At 41.6% G+C, this 17,509-nt stretch overlaps 1 protein-coding gene across 1 annotated transcript; it reads right to left on the minus strand.

The window, feature by feature from the left end:
- Window positions 1-13,870: 13,870 nt before the first annotated feature.
- LOC5509986 (cholesterol 24-hydroxylase) lies at window positions 13,871-16,946 on the minus strand. Its single transcript, XM_001630409.3, has 4 exons — window positions 16,350-16,946; window positions 15,367-15,700; window positions 14,949-15,021; window positions 13,871-14,800 (listed from the first exon to the last, which is right to left on the minus strand). The coding sequence occupies exons 1-4, from the start codon at window positions 16,944-16,946 to the stop codon at window positions 14,287-14,289; spliced, it is 1,518 nt and encodes a 505-aa protein (XP_001630459.1). The 3' UTR covers window positions 13,871-14,286.
- Between the last annotated feature and the right edge of the window lie 563 nt (window positions 16,947-17,509).

Here is a 17,509-nt window from a genome sequence, read left to right on the forward strand (position 1 = left end):
TCTACTGTGGTTTCTTAAGCCGCTAAACTATTTTGCTGTTGTAAATGCTTATATTCTACGGCATTTCTCACATGGTCGAAGGAGGAAATCAAGCTTCTTGACACTTCGGGTGATACATCAGGAGGAGCCTGTTGGTGTGGTGTCCTAGGTGTTTCTATAGCCTCAATATGCCTGGGTGTAGATTCGGGCGATTCAGGATTTCTGGCCGCCATGGTTTGTGATCGAGTCTGAATGCTAGAGGGTTGGACCGACGAGCGCGGAGGTTTTTTTAACTTTGGCCGACACGGTGACTATGGAATAAGTTACGATTGTGGGAAGAACATGACACAATTGTGCACATACGATAAAATAACGTACAATAGGTATGAAAAGCTAGAATTCAATTACAACTATATAGAAATAGCACACAACACAACTGCTAATCACTGAGATAATTCCCAAAGACGTGTTCTGCCCATAAATGATGCCAATTCAGGATGGGGGAAAGAATGGGGTTAGGCTCCCCAATGGTCCCGTTACCCACTGACCTACTTGATTTCTTTCGCAGAATCGAGGGTTCTTCACCAATGTAATGACTAGTCGGGAGGACTTCTTTTTGACCGGAATCGCACCTTTATTCAGATAAGTCAGTGGTACAACTGAGAGTAGGACGCGTGAGTTAAAGGTTTACAAGTGGGTTATACTTATAGTAAAATAGGTAGTAGGTTTGATTGACAAGCACTGACCACGTGTGCAGAATGCGGTGATTGGACAGTACTTGACAATGCAAACAGTTACATCAGATATCATTAACTGTCGGCAAAATTAGCGATATTAAAGGAAAGCTTTGAAAAGAATTTAAAGATACAAAACGAATGTCCTTTGCCATGAAACTAAGGAAGTCGGTAGGAAAGAGAAAAAGGTAACCTTGGAGAAACAAATATGTAACTTTTAATCGAAAGTTACTGAACAAAGGGGGAAAGAAGTGGTCGCTCAAGCAGCGTAGGTGTGGTGTTTGCTGACTTAGATTAGCATAGTTAATCAGTTCGCCAATACAGCAGAGCTAAGCACTTTCTACTTGAGTGTGGGTGGTCTTATGTGCTGTGTTAATGATACCGACAATCGACCTCTGACATCTAAAAGAAATTGTATAAACAGAAGACTTGTAAGTTTACCCACTTAATGAAAAGTTGGCAACAGATAAGTTCCGAAACACGGTGCGTTCCGATCCAAGTCATTATATCACTACTTCTTATAATTAAACGAACATCCTCCTATTCAATCTAGATAAATAAAACTAAGAAAACGATTAGGAATATTTCCGACACATAATAAAATGCTTGAACTAGAACCATTAAACAGGACTTGCGTATTTGTCACCTCTTACGGTTACAATATTAAACTTTCCTAACGTTGCCTTCTAGCTATGCTAAATATCTAAACTTCTAGGTTCGTTAACTAAAATTACTAAAATCAGATTTTATCCCACATAATCTATCCTAACACTGTCCATGGAGAGCGGCTCCCGCGCACGTGCCGCACATCCGCCCACATGGAACACTCATTGAGACAACCCCAAGGGTGGATTTCTTTTGGCATACATCACATTCTACTGTAAAAAGAAGATTTATAGGGGAACGACTAAGAAAAAAACAAATAAATTATCCTTACTACAATTAATGTAGTTTTGATTAAAACACCAATGGTTATTAAAAAATTAATAAACAGTTTCTTACAACAAAAGTTATAACTTTAAAATTGCATATTTCTAAAAAGTTATTTTGATGCTTTGATACTTATATCAATAGATAATCAAACGTTAAACTATTTGCTGGGTTTGGTTAATATTTGGCTTTGTATTTTTTTCTCCTTCCCAGATCAGATGAGTAGTGTTGGTGTGAATATGTGCGAGTGTTAATGGGTGTGATTGAGTGTGTGAAAGTGGTAGTGTCTGAGAGATTGTGGGATGGCTATGTTGTAGGGGGTGAACTTGTCCAAAGTGCAGTACGGGAGGGAAGACGCGGACAACCAAGTGGTTACAACGTGGCTTTAATTTGAGCTCAGAGTTCGACTAAATAATAATTACAAGTGGTATATATACAACGATGCAATGGTGATGGCCACCTGAAACGGGTGAAGACCTGCAGCGGCCATGATGAGCTCATCAAAAGCGAGTACCGCTCTCTTAAGCACCTCAACGTCCTGATGACAGTAGGGAGCGAGATCCTCTTGTAAGTTAAACACGGCACCACGAGCAGCTTCGGCTTGGTGCCAGGCACGTAAGGCGTTGGCATCTTCTTTCATCCCTTGAAGGTCGTAATAGCTCAAATCGGGAATGGGTCCAACGTACTCTTGGTGCTCGGGGGTATTAAAAAGTCTATTTGTTTAGCTGTCATTAATAAACATGGTTTCAAAATAATCCTAAAAATCCCTAAAATGTTTGGCACAACACACGGCATTCAAGTAATGGGAGGACGTCTTCCTCCTCTAGGCAGATCACGCATGTAACTTCTTCAGAGTGGAAGTGAAGGATCGAACACACTGGACAAGTGTTGGCCTTCTTCGTCTTTCTTTATTGAACCTCTATCTTGTTTACAAATTTGGTGTACCACTATTGGGTTGAGTCTAGGTTGGCTGTGTGAAGTGAATCAAATTGTGAATCATGGGTAATCAATAATTCTAAACGGTCATGGGTATACTTTTATATTGAAATTTAAAAAAAAATGTATTGTTGGCTTAACAACACTGGTCTTAGTTCTGGATTGCTAGATCAAAGCAATACGTTTTTTTGTAAGAAGTAATATGTCTTTATTAAGAACTTTGCAAAAACAAGTACACGAGGGTGTTAAAGTGCTCTCGGGAGACCACATTCAATTGAATACCCCGCGGGGTGAGGTACTTTTGAAATTGCACAAAGTCTTTGAGTCTACAATCGCCTAGTGGGAGTGGATGTAGATTACGCTGTCCGTGTCGTGGTAGAGACAGCGTGGCCCTAGCTTGTCGAGCACCTTGTAGAGCTTGAGGCGTGCGTAGGCCGTGGTGAGGGCGGCTAACCCGACGTTGGTGTGGCTTTGCAGGGGCACGAACTCCTCGCGCATCTCTTACTGCCTCTGTAAGTTTACGTCATTGAAGATAAACACATCTTCCACTGCCTCGTTCAGCATGAGGGCAAAAAAACGCTCGTGGTCGTCCACATACTCCGTCTTGCGTTGGTTAGGACGCTCCCCAAACTTTCCCCACATGCTGTTGAGCAGCAGTTTGGCCGTGGACTGCCTTCCTGGGTACTTCGCCATCTTAGTCAGGTCGAGGCGCACTCCCTGGTGTGTTTCTTAGCTCCGCAAATACTCAGCCTTCTGGGCGTTTGTTGCGCAGCCGGAGGGCCACACCAACGCCTCTTGCTTGATCTTCAAGAAGGTGGCAATGTACTCACGGAACAGGACATCCCATCCCTCCCTATGCCACTCCTCGTACACGGCCACCACCCGGTAGCCTTAGCGCAAGGCCTTCGCCACCTTGGCGTGGCACCACGTACTGGTCATGGCACGCTCGTCCTCCGTCTGGTGGCACGAGCCTCGGTGCTCTATGGACGCGCAAGTGTAGCAGAGGGGAAATATCAGTTTCCCGTTGTGGGCGGATAGCACGGGGAAGTACAAATCGCGCGGGGGCAGAAACCGGAGCTTAAGCAACCCCTTGTAAGCAGTGAGGTCGTCGTGGAACCCCTTGGTGACCACCTCGTGGTCCAATTGTGTACGGCTCGTAAAAGTTCACCGAGGGATACAACGAGCAAAAGTCGTCGTAATGGATGTTGTAACTGGACCACAAGGGAAATCCGTGCCGCAATGTTATAGTTTTATTAACTTTAGTTAACTTAATCACTTGTGGGTTAAATATGACAAGTTTCCTTTTGATTATCAAGATTATAACCGCTACCGCTTGCATATAGTCCTCAGCGGTTTCTAGTTCAAAAAAGTGAGATCCTCTTGTCTCTCTGAAACGAAGTGGATGAAGTCGTCTTTCTCGACCAACTCCAGTCCGGCTGGAATAAATATTATGTCGTCCAGGACTTCCTGTGGTAGCTCTTGTTCTTGTGGTTGTTCTGGTTGCTGTAATGGATGTTGGGGTTGTTCTTGGTCTTGTGGTTGTTCTGGTTGCTGTAATGGATGTTGGGGTTGTTCTTGTTCTTGTGGTTGTTTTGTCTGCATAGCTTTCTCAGCATACTAGATGATACTTATAACATTTGGTCAAAAATACTTGCTGGAGTTGGGTGATGAAAGCACTACGGTGGCGTAGTGCTGTAAGTGTAAGGGGTCCCAAACACATTTTATTGGCTCATTCTATAAATATCCGTTAGAGTTTGCCGTCCGGACCAGCCGCTGCAGACGGCTTCTAAATATCCATCAATAAAGATGGAAGGCCCCCTTGGTCCTTGCGTATCTTCGTATTGATCTATTGCTGGATGTAATAAGGTGACCAGAAATCGTTGATGAATTTTTGATATAACGGATAAATGTATAATAAATGTAGCAAGCGGGTTTTTTTTTTCGAAAGTTATGTTTTGCGGTAGTATTTCTTTTCTGATCATGTCTATGAGATAATGAAACGGAAATCAATATAAATATATTCTTGGGTAGGACCAAGGGTTCCTGTGTATCTGAAGCCAAGTATGCCGCCACCACCGCGCTAATGGTGCTCAGGCGGTGTATCGTGGAGGGACCGTATGTTCGTGCAAAACCATTTTGTCACGATAGTCAGTCTTTCATCTTTTTTATAACTAATAAAACACTTCAAGGTTTCCCATCTTTTCTACTACTAATTACTCAGCTTCCTTTAATAACCGCTATATTAACCTTTTCCTAAAAACCACAACATCATGAAACTGAAGTAATCTGACCACCAATTTGTTATCATTGATTCTTAAAACTAACCAATTATACTGAATATACGGAAATGTCTAGCGTGACAAGAGATGGTTACCTCATTGTTCGCTTTCTTGATTCCTCTCCTTATAGAGGGCGTGATTGAGTCTACTTCTACTTCTACTTTATTACTTTTCAACACTTTCGTATCAAGAAAAGATGACAAAATATATATAAATCTAAATATATAAATCTAAATATAAATTAATAATAAATAGGTAATCCATAAATTCAGTCGACTTACTATATACAATAAAAATTAAAATAAATTATAAAATAAGATAATACTTAAACAATAAAAATTGCATGATAATAAAAATTAGGCGATGAACTTGTTTACGTTATTACAAAAAGATGAATAACTATTTTCTTCTCTAAGTTCAATTGATAAATTGTTCCAATCTTTGATTGTTCTGGGAAAGAAACTATATAAATAATAATCGTGACGTGCCTTAGGCTGTATAAATGTATTACTTGAATAACTTCGAGTATGACGCATTGAACGTTGATAATAATTAGGTATCGGCAATGCAATGCCATTATTTACTGATAAATAAAACATTTTTACACGGTGAGCCTTTCTCCTCTCACTCAGCAGATCCAAAGAAAGGGATTGTCTCATTATTGTAACACTAGAGTTCCAGTCGTAATCCCGCTTTATGAATCTCACCGCACGTCGCTGGACTGCTTCAATCTTGTCCACTTGATCCTGTCTATAAGGGTCCCATACAGCAGCTGCATATTCTAGATGTGACCTTACAAGTGTAACATAGGCTACACGCTTGGTGACCTCAGAACATGAATACAAGTTCCTTTTTATGACTCCAAGTGTTGAGTTAGCCTTGTTTACGATCTTGTTTACTTGAAAATTCCACCGTAAATCATCAGACAGCAAAACGCCCAGGTAGGGATGCTGTTTAACACCTGAGAGTTTCTGATTATATAAAGTATAATCTTTCAGTACTGGTGATTTATTTCTGTAGACTGACATTTTGTAACATTTGGTAGGGTTAAAAACCATTTGCCATCTTTCGGCCCATAGCCCCACTATTGAAACAAAATTAGCTAGAAATCGTCTCCGCTGGCTTGGTCACCTCTGCCGAATGGACGATGACAGAGTGCCTAAATACGGTATGCTAACATACCGTATTGAGTGTGTGAAAGTAGGTGTGTTTGAGATTGGTGATAGATTCTTACGCTTATGCCCCTGGTCCTCAGAGATCTCTGAGTATCGTGTTGTGAATGAGTCCTCGGTACGTATTTTGTTGGGTTTATTTAAACTTGGAGGCCGGTTGATATAAGGCAGAAGTGATTCGTATCCCACAAGTGTTTTTCCTGCGACGGTGTCACGAACTTCCGACAAGCCTAAAACTGTGCAAAAAGCAGTGTTAAATTCAATGGCGTATTTTGATATACATTTGCATATTTTTGTGGAAATTGTCTTTTTTAGCAAACACCCTCAAAGTGATCCTCCACCGTACAAAGGTATCCTGGACAATTTTTTTCATGTCTTTTGGTGACTTGGTTTAACTTGGTGGCCATAGTGTCCACCGTTTTTAACAAATAAACAACCTTGCCGTCCACTGCCTTTGTTGTGGATTGGAAAAGCTTAAGAGCCTTAGTTATGTCGGTATGGGTGCTATAAAGGTTCTCTATTCGGTTACCTTCGCACTTGCCACCAAGGTCTTTGTGCAAGGACCCAAAAAGGCCAAAGAAACCGGCATGACAGAAAATAATCTCGCGCTCGCGCCGTCGTGTTACACCATAGTACCTTATCTCATTAGCACTAAGGTTGTTACAATTTGTTTTCACACATCGTTTGCATTCTGCGATGTTTTTTTAAGAAAACTCTCGGACAAACCATAGAAGAATCCAATCCAGTATCGTATTTGTAAAGGCGTGATAAGAATGAATTACTCTCAATCAAATTTGAATAACCAGCTGAGCTTGCAGGCGAGCCTGTGTTTCGGCTGTCTCAAAATCCGGTGAGGATTGGAGTACGACATACTCTTTGAGTGGTCCCCGCAGGCCGCAAGAAACATGCTGCAACCATTCGCTTTTTGGTAATTTAAGGCGCTGACATTAACGGCAAATGTTGGCGGTGTATTGGGCTATCGACTCAAATTTTCATTGGAAACTTTGGTCCAATTCCTGGCGTAAGAGCCTCTGGCTTGCCCCGGAATCAAAATGATTTCTTGATAATAATAATAATAATAAATAACATTTATATAGCGCTTATACATCGCTGTTCTAAGCGCTTCACAATTCAAAATAATATTTTTAAAAAGTCTAAAAATCTAAATCTAATCTAAATCTGAATCTACTGGCGTATCGATTTATAAATAAATCAATAAATAAATTAATAAATTACAGGTTAAGTAGCAAAAGAAAATTAAATAAATAAATAACATAACAAACTTGTGTACATTTATTAGATATCATAAGCCATTTTAAAAAGATGTGTTTTTAGCTGAGTTTTAAAACAAATGACATTTGAAGAAGAACGAATTACAAAGGGCAGCTTGTTCCACAGCCGGGGGGCGGCCACAGAGAAAGCACGTTGGCCATAGTTTTTTTGGAGAAAGGAGGGCTCTACAAGCCGTAAACAGTCCTTAGATGATCGTAGTGTTCTTGCTGGACAATAGTATTTTAGCATCTCTTTGATTTATTTACTTTGATTATTATTATCATTTATTATTACTTTGGTTTATTTACTACAATATATTTTTTTAAACATAGGTTTATATCATGTTTATGATTATATTTAAGAAATTTTATTTGTTGTATTTGTACTACTGTATTGTTATAAGACGGTTGTCGGCCAATTCAACACATTTAATCTCTTAATTCTCTGACACAAACTCCATGCGAAACTCCATGTGACTCTTCAACGACAACGCGTGAGCCCGCGGTACGATGGGCTCCTAAGGGGGGGAGGGTAGTAACAAACTAATATTATAACCTGTATAACCTTAGTATATATATTTGTACTAGGAGAGAACTAGATATTTGAAAGATTACTATAAATTTACTTTATTTCATCTAGTAATACTGTTTGAAAAGAAAATTCTGACCCAAAAGTAGGAAATGTAGTGCTCAGGGCTGAGAAGAACCAAGAGATGCAAATGAATGCAAATCCACAACAAAATCAGTTTGCTTCGCTGAACACAGAAAAATTAATTAACTGAGAATAATAACTTCACCAGGAGATAGTAGAAAATCCAAGACGCTAGATGTAAGATGATTATTTGTGTATGATATATGATGTATATTGCTTATCCCTTATTAAAATTAAGATAAGATAAAAAAAATATATATAAAAACTATATTATAGAAATTAGGTAAATATATTTTCCTTTCGGTGTTTAAATAAGATGCAGAACCTCAAGGTTAACGGTCGACTAATCACAATAACAGGAATATTTAATTAATAAGCAAAACGCAAGGAGACTAAAACATAAAATAACCAGGGCAGTTAGGCCAAATAAAACAACTCAGATCAAGCAATCGTTTACTAATGTGTCTGAATCAAAAAAAGAGAAAGGTACCATATAGATTTGCCAGTGAATAGTCCAACCAAAGCCTCAGGAAGGTTTTCGGCGGGAAAATTGAAATAGAGTCAGTCTAACAGAACGGCAAGCAAAGTGAACCAAAGTGAAATCAGAGAGATAAGTAATTAAGTACAATTCGAGTTCAAGAGAAACGGGTTCAAGAGACTACAAGAAAGAGAATGTATATGCTTACCACAATAACGAGTGCTGCGGGCACGACAACAGTCCAGATCAAATTCAATTTCTTAACTGCGTGAGCGCTGTTTCCAAGGTATATAATGCCGCCCTGGGTGGCTGTTAAACCAAAAGCCTGCTCCGCCGCCGCCGCCGCGTCCCCCTCGAAGACCTTGAAGCCGTCGAAGAGGAAGAGCCCTCCCCCCAGGCTGCCCCACAGCGAAGGCGCATAACGCCGGCGAGGAAGCAATACCCCCGGCTCACAATTCGGCCGCACTCCTCACGCACCAGCCGCCGGAGCCGTCGCTGACACTCCCACTGGGAACACAGCACCCCAAAATACGGGTCCTCGCCCCTGTATCGTACTGAGGGTAGGTCCGACGAAACACCTCCCAACGCTTAAACGCAGGAAGCAACCGCTCCGGCCGCCGCTCCAAGCGTCCCTGACACCGCCACCACCCCATCCCCAGAGCCTCGGACTGTCGCACCCACAAGATGCCGCACTCCTACCCATAGCACTTCAGACGGCCACGACAGTGCGGGCAAAGGCAGGGGAGCGAGGACGCGTGGCTGTGCACCCACCCCCACAAACACACCCCGCGGCAGGGCTGTTTGCAGCAAGGCAGTCTCAAAGTCCTAAACGCGCTGCAAGATCCTCCAACTCAGGATCTTGGTGATAGCACACACTCTAAAGACGTTGCAAGACATCGCCATGACACTTCTTGGGATGACACCAACAAAGCAGACGTTTGCCCCCCAACTCAGGAAGGTCACACAGCAACGCAGGCTTGTGGAGCAATAAATCCGCCAGATAGTCGTCGACCACCTCCTGACGACTCCTTCGCGTAAAACCTTCCCTCCTCCGTAAGGGATTCCGCCACTTGCTTTCCAAAAGCCCACGGCCTTAGATTTATAAGGGAACGAAGAAGAAAAAATGTATAAAATACCCATATCACAATATCTATATACATATGTCCTTACTACAATTAATGTAGTTTTGATTAAAACACCAATGGTTATTTTAAAATTAACATACAGTTAACATTTTTTGTTTATACAACTAAAGTTGTAACTTTGAAACTGGATATTTCTTAAAACGTTGTTTTGATGCTTTTATAATTATTTCAATAGATAATGAAACGTTAACCTATTTGCTGGGTTAGGTTAACATTTGCATTTGTATTTCTTTTCTCCTTCCCAGATCAGATGAGTAGTGTGGGTGTGAATATGTGCGAGTGTTAATGGATGTGATCGAGTGTGTGAAAGTGGGTGTGTGTGAGAGATTGTGAGTGGGTTACCTCATTTCTCGCCTCATCGTTGGTTCACTTTCTTGTCTTTGGCGACTTCTCTCGATTGCAAATGTGTTATTTGATAAATTCAAGACTTTGAAGATATTCTTCTTTGTTGCTTTGGAAGCGGTGTCAGTGAGGGTTATTGTAGGGGTCGAAACTAGAGACAATATTTCTCCTAAGTGTCCATACCAAGTTCTGAAAGGAGTTGTTGTCGGCTTACTTTGTATGCCCCACTGACTGATACAGTGTGCTTCGTCTATGGCGATCGCGACGAGGAACTCGCGATAGTGCGAGCTTGACAACAAACTTCGCCATCGAATTGAATTTAGCATTTTCTCCGGGGAAGAAAACACATAAGAATACTTTCCTTTCTCTGCCTTTTTAAAAAGTGCCTTTTAAAGTGCCAGAAGTGGTGGTGAGGGGGGGGGGGGGGGGGGGGGGGGGGTGGATGGGGTGTGGGGAGGTCTCAGTTATTCATGTTTTTTCCGACTTTTCTCCATTTGTCTGGTTTGGGGGTTTGGGGGGGGGGGGGGGGGGGGTTTGGGCGGCATGCATTTTTCAGGCTTTTCATCGTGTACGAATATTTGTTCCTTTTGCTCCCCCCCCCCCCCCCCTTCACTATTCTAATGGTCCGTCCCTCAATACGAGATGGGTATAAAGATTATTCTAACACAGACAGACAGACAACGTGACTCCAAAAACAGCTCAGAATCTTATTTCTAAGATAGCGAAAAAGGACAGTCTAGTTTTCAGCACACACCTTCCCGCCCTCGCTAGACCGTGAAACTTGGGGTTTTATGTGCTGTTCGGTGAGATATGACCAGGCTCTGCGAGACGTCGTAACTGCAGGCGTGGAATTGAAACGACGTAGATATAGGAATCCGTGGCAGAGACTTTCACTATGCATCACTGATGAACTCGTTGCGCCAAGATTTCAACGAAAATTTTTTCTGATTAAGAAAATGTTGACGATGCTTCAAACATTGTACAACACCATCGACATGGAGTCCTACTTTGCCAGTTCTACCGAGGAGAAAGAAAAACAAAGAAAGCATTTTTTATGCCTTTGCAGTATTGCCACGGGATGTTTATTGTAGGATTTGGCTACAGACCAGACTGATCTAGCTTATGCTTTATAGTTTTGTTCGAAGCAACACGTAAATTGAGAACCGGACCTTCGGTCGTTGTGTGTGTGTGTGTGGGGGGGGGGGGGGGGGGGGGAGGGGGGGATTCGTTCGCACCCCCTGCACCACCCCTGGGTACGGGCCAGTTCAGTTACATTCAATCCTGGTACAACGGAGGTCTACTACGACGAAAGACTCTGTCTTGAAGTGTACTCCTTTGCTAAGACTTTAATCACGAACAAGACTGACGCAGTCATCACCAATGAACGATCCTATGTTACAATTAAAGGCCCAGAGAGTTGGCTTAAGAAATGGTATGGGAAGGATTATATAAATGGTATGGGAAGGATTATAGAAATGGTATGGGAAGGATTATAGAAATGGTATGGGAAGGATTATAGAAATGGTATGGGAAGGATTATAGAAATGGTATGGGAAGGATTATAGAAATGGTATGGGAAGGATTATAGAAATGGTATGGGAAGGATTATAGAAATGGTATGGGAAGGATTATAGAAATGGTATGGGAAGGATTATAGAAATGGTATGGGAAGGATTATAGAAATGGTATGGGAAGGATTATAGAAATGGTATGGGAAGGATTATAGAAATGGTATGGGAAGGATTATAGAAATGGTATGGGAAGGATTATAGAAATGGTATGGGAAGGATTATAGAAATGGTATGGGAAGGATTATAGAAATGGTATGGGAAGGATTATAGAAATGGTATGGGAAGGATTATAGAAATGGTATGGGAAGGATTATAGAAATGGTATGGGAAGGATTATAGAAATGGTATGGGAAGGATTATAGAAATGGTATGGGAAGGATTATAGAAATGGTATGGGAAGGATTATAGAAATGGTATGGGAAGGATTATAGAAATGGTATGGGAAGGATTATAGAAATGGTATGGGAAGGATTATAGAAATGGTATGGGAAGGATTATAGAAATGGTATGGGAAGGATTATAGAAATGGTATGGGAAGGATTATAGAAATGGTATGGGAAGGATTATAGAAATGGTATGGGAAGGATTATAGAAATGGTATGGGAAGGATTATAGAAATGGTATGGGAAGGATTATAGAAATGGTATGGGAAGGATTATAGAAATGGTATGGGAAGGATTATAGAAATGGTATGGGAAGGATTATAGAAATGGTATGGGAAGGATTATAGAAATGGTATGGGAAGGATTATAGAAATGGTATGGGAAGGATTATAGAAATGGTATGGGAAGGATTATAGAAATGGTATGGGAAGGATTATAGAAATGGTATGGGAAGGATTATAGAAATGGTATGGGAAGGATTATAGAAATGGTATGGGAAGGATTATATAAATGGTATGGGAAGGATTATATAAATGGTATGGGAAGGATTATATAAATGGTATGGGAAGGATTATAGAAATGGTATGGGAAGGATTATAGAAATGGTATGGGAAGGATTATAGAAATGGTATGGGAAGGATTATAGAAATGGTATGGGAAGGATTATAGAAATGGTATGGGAAGGATTATAGAAATGGTATGGGAAGGATTATAGAAATGGTATGGGAAGGATTATAGAAATGGTATGGGAAGGATTATAGAAATGGTATGGGAAGGATTATAGAAATGGTATGGGAAGGATTATATAAATGGCATGGGAAGGATTATATAAATGGCATGGGAAGGATTATATAAATGGTATGGGAAGGATTATATAAATCCTAAGCGAAGGCTTACAGGTCGGTAGCCGTCGTATTTTGAATGCAGAGTCTTTCGTCGTAGTAGATGGTTCCACCGTGGAAACCCCGCCTAGTTTCCAGAAAGACACGGACTGCCAGACTTGAGAGAAAAGGTGAGTTGATTCGATAGAGTGCTATATAAAGGTTAGGGAAAGGTCATTATTTATCGGGGGGGAGGGCTGGCTGCTTAGTTGAATCTTTTTCTGATTTCCAGCGGCCTGAATAACGCTGAGAACTATTTCAGCACTATTTCGGGTTCAGAGCACTATTTCACGAAAGGGAGTGAAAACAATCTACAGGTACAGTTTTGTAACATGATGATTGTAGAATCAGGAGCGACAGCATGGATGTCAGGTTGTATGGAGAAAAAGAAATCGCCAAACGCGACACTTTTATAAACTCAGTCAGCATTTTCTTTGTATATTTTTTGTTTTCTATTGCATTATCAACGGAAATACAAAAAATCCAAAAATATAATCTTTTTTTTGGTTAATTTAATCATCAAAAATGTCAAACGGATTGTAGATAGGGCCATGCTAACGAGTTTCCTCCACTGACCTGATAGCGGTTGGGATGACAGAAGGGCGGCTGAGGGATGAAGATTTCAACCATCAAATTCGCCAAAGTTTTAAACATTGGCCAGTGGGTATCCAATAGCTGTATTTTACAGTGTATTATTTTTGGTAACCATAAAACAACAAGGTTTAGATAAAAAGTAGGACAGCTAATAGAACAGATAGGAAGAAAACTTGTATCTATTTATTAGTAATAATATTTTTCAGAAAAAAATGCTTTGTTATAATTTTTCAATAAACGATTGCTCAAAGAAATGTTTGTTAATCATTGTTAACCGCCTAGACAGTCTTGAAAAGGTTCACCAATAAAATTGTGCATGAAGCAGTTGATTAGCAAAAACCTCATTACCAGCTAGCGTGGAAACTTCCATGCGCATCAGAAAAGAAAAGATATCTTTCTAGTTATGAATCTCGTGTCAACCAAAACATGCAATTTCTAAATGACTTACTTAAAAGCAGCGCGTTTGCACTCTAAAACCTGTTTTTAACATGTTTTTCCTTTATTTCTCAGAGTCGTAGTAGGCCACTCAAGTGTATTAAGGCTTGGAACATAAGCTAAAACAGTTGAAATTTTAAAAGTTGCCTTAAAGTGAGTTAACATTGCCTTAAATGCACCATTTTTGGTCAAAACATCAAACTCGGTTATTTAGCGAAAATGTTAAGTCTGTCGACTTTAATCATCTTGCCAAAAAAATGAATTTAAGGCGACGTTAACAAAGTTTAAGGCAAAAAGTTATATTCGATGCTTACAGAAAACTACCCCCAGGGTGCACAATGCAGAACCATTAAGAAAATATCGGGGGGGGGGGGGGGGCACAGCCACGCCCCTTCTTTTCATTTCCTTATAATTTTTTAAAAGATTGGGGGGCACATGCCCCCAGATCCTCACCCCCTGCTACGCCCGTTTCTCGTCTCTATATTACCCGTTTTTCCTCTCCCCTCAATCAACGTAGTCTTTATTTCTCTTCAACACCCGACACCACACTCCCCCCCTCGGGCGTGTTGTCACGGTCTCTTCATATGCAAGTTTTTGTCCAGAAACTAAGACCACCTTGAACTGCTGGTACAGCCTGGCCATTATCACTTTGGCCTCAAACTGCGCTAGATAGTTTCCAATACAACTTCTTGGTCCCAGAGAAAACGGGAAATACATGGAACTCGATATTCTCCCAACGTTTTCAAGTGCAAACCTTTCGGGGTCAAACGTGTCGGGGTCGTTCCAAACTTCGGGATCCCTGTGGGTTACGAACTGACTCAGTATAACGCACGTGTCCTTTGGTATAATGACGTCATTGAGAGTTATGTCTTTAGTTGTCATGCGCGAGAGTCCGCTGATTGGAGGGTGTAATCGCAGGCTCTCCTTCAAAGTTTGATTGACGTACTTGAGGAGGTTGAGGTCCTCGTAATCGACGCGCGATTTCCCGCCAAGGACGCGTTCCACCTCGTCTTGTATCCTATGAGCGTTCAATAGTAAAGATTGAGACTTCGATATTGATCGAATGCGCTTTAAAAAACGTAAATGGCTCTATAATGGGAGGGGGTTGGGGGAGTGGGTGGTGCTAAAAGGACGGTCCTTATTTGAGAAAATTACGAATCTCTCACCTCATCTCAATCTGAGGGTGCTTCCCGATTTCGTACACAGTAAACGCTAGCTGATTGGCTGTTGTTTCTTGACCTGAAAGTAACATGTCAAACGTGGAGGAACTGAGTCTATTTGGTATCACTTTGCCATCCTTACGCTGCGCGGGGGACTGGGTCCATTTGGTATCACTTCCGCCATCCTTACACTGCGCGGGGGACTGGGTCGAGTTGATAAACGAAAGCATGCTGATTTTAGCGGACGCGATTTAACATGGCGTCGAAGATCGCCAAAACCATTTTCTAGCTTTCATTTAGTATCACAATAACATGACCGACTCCATGCTGTCACATTATGGTATGCGCAACCTAAGATTGGCGGATAGACTGATAACCGTTCTCAGACATTTCTATATCATTCTGACAAACGACTTTCTCCCACCTGCTATGAACAATGTCAGGAAATTATCGATCATTTCCTCGTCTGCGATTGGCTTATCTCCATCTGACATGCGCAGTATGTGGGCAAGGATATCTTTCGGGGTAGTCTCTCCTTTCCGCAGGGCATTTCTTCTTTCAGCTATAACCCTTGCAGCGAACTCTCGTAGGAATATGGCGGCGTGTCTTGCCTTGTGATGCAGTGGGTATTTAAGGACATTGAATTGCCACAGCACGTCCTGCATGTTTTCCTGCATTCCCTTCAGACAGGTGTAGGCGGCCGCACGGAATTCACATTTATCGTTATCGGTAGCTCTTAAATCATTGTTGAATCCAACCTGTTACAGAGGTAAGAGAGAGATAGATAAGGAGAGTGGGTAAAAGAGATAGATAAGGAGAGTGGGTAAGAGAGATAGATAAGGAGAGTGGGTAAGAGAGATAGATAAGGAGAGTAGATGGGGCTTAGGTACAGGGGAATCTATGATTTCCCACCCCCCCCCCCCAAAAAAAAAAAAAAAAAAAACGAGCACATTAAAAAATGGTGGTTAAGAAGAGCTGGGGGACTCCCCAGAAAAGAAGACGGAGTGATAATCGCCACATCGTCACTGCTATTCTTAAGGGGTTGATTGACTTTTTTGTCGATTCTGTCATCTCTTAGGGTTTAAAATTTCAGACAATTTTATATTTGTGTCTGATTCCCCCCCCCCCCCCCCCCTCTAAAAAAAATATCGATATCGAGCACGGCTAGGGCCATTAAAAACAATCGAGCAAGCAAAGACTACTAAGAAAATAAACGCAACATTCTAGGGGAAAAATCGAGCAGAAAAGGTGTCTGTACGGGGAAAAAACGAGCAAAACAAAAAACAAAACGAAAAACAAATACCCTAGCAAATAGTCCGCCCCTTATGGAGATGGTACTGTATGTTCTCTCCCTTTCCAACCCCCTCCCCCCTCCCCCCTTCCCCCTTTCCCAAAACCCCAACTCACCTTGCCAATCACATCCATCGTCACCCGAGAAAACATCTCGCTTAAATCAACAGCTTCCCCACTCGAAGCGTATCCCTCCAACTTCACCAAAAACTTATCACAAACAGCATTAAACATCCCCATAGAATCCTTGAACCAGAGTCTGTGAAATGCAGGGCTCAGCATCCCTCTCTTTCGCTTCCAGATCTCCGGATCACATTCCGTCAAAATCCCATCCCGCGCTGCTCTCTGTCCAAATACAAACTTCAGACTTTGGTAGACTTGTTCCGCTTTTGGTAAATCAAGTTCCAGCAGCGCTTGTCGTGTCAATTCGTGCCCGCACAGAGCAACGAATGGGATATGGTAGTACCACAGGAGAATCACAGGGCTATACTCCTGGGAAATCTCCCAAAGAATTTGATAAAAGTTAAGTCCTCTAAGGCGTCCTTGATTGAATATCGGGACATGGCCGGAGAAGAATCGTTCTACAGGTGGACCTGGGATTTCTTTGTACTTACGCCGTACGTAAAGTATGTAGAGAGCGTAAATCAACAACGCAAAGAGGAGGATTACGCTTAGCAAGATTAGCGCAGTAAGGACACAGCTCAACACGGACATGATGGAGAAGGACTCATGGGCGTGACCTTGGCGTTACAGTGTGTCACGCAACAGTCAAGGTAACGCAGTCTAGGTTTAGCGTAGGACGATAAGCACAATCAGGCCACAGCTAAGAGTGGGATAGACGTCATCGGCGTGACTTTGAAATCAATGGGGATGGCGTAACAGTGTGTCACGGGCCAGTCCAGGTAACGCAATGCAGTTCTATGCTTATAGGGCGGCTCTATGAAACAAGAACCCATGGCTCCAATGTAGCGCCACCAAAGACCTTGGGCAAACACTTTTAACTGTTTGAAAACAACAAGGAACTTGACCTCACCAAGAAAAATTAAAAAAAAAAAACAAATTAGAAAAACAAACAGGCACACATTCAACGATGCGCTTGAATCTTTTAATACCTAGATGTCTCAACATACCTATTCTCTGCGCTGAATGATTAAGTCCCGTATAAAAAGATGAGGGGATCTTTCCAGTTTCCAATGGTGCGATGCATGGTGTCACCTTTTTATTAATCGTCGATGCAAACGCGCAATAAATCATGTAAGAAAGGAAGAATACAAATT

The sequence above is a fragment of the Nematostella vectensis genome, chromosome 11, assembly GCF_932526225.1.
Source record: "Nematostella vectensis chromosome 11, jaNemVect1.1, whole genome shotgun sequence".
Taxonomy (NCBI): domain Eukaryota; kingdom Metazoa; phylum Cnidaria; class Anthozoa; order Actiniaria; family Edwardsiidae; genus Nematostella; species Nematostella vectensis.

Excerpts from the sequence above, each read along its gene's own strand:
- LOC5509986 (XM_001630409.3), bottom strand. The coding sequence starts at position 16,946 with ATGTCCGTGTTGAGCTGTGTCCTTACTGCGCTAATCTTGCTAAGCGTA. Across the intron at positions 15,701-16,349 it reads CGATGGATGTGATTGGCAAG|GTTGGATTCAACAATGATTT; the intron begins GTGAGTTGGGGT and ends CCTCTGTAACAG. Across the intron at positions 14,801-14,948 it reads CACCCTCAGATTGAGATGAG|GATACAAGACGAGGTGGAAC; the intron begins GTGAGAGATTCG and ends GAACGCTCATAG.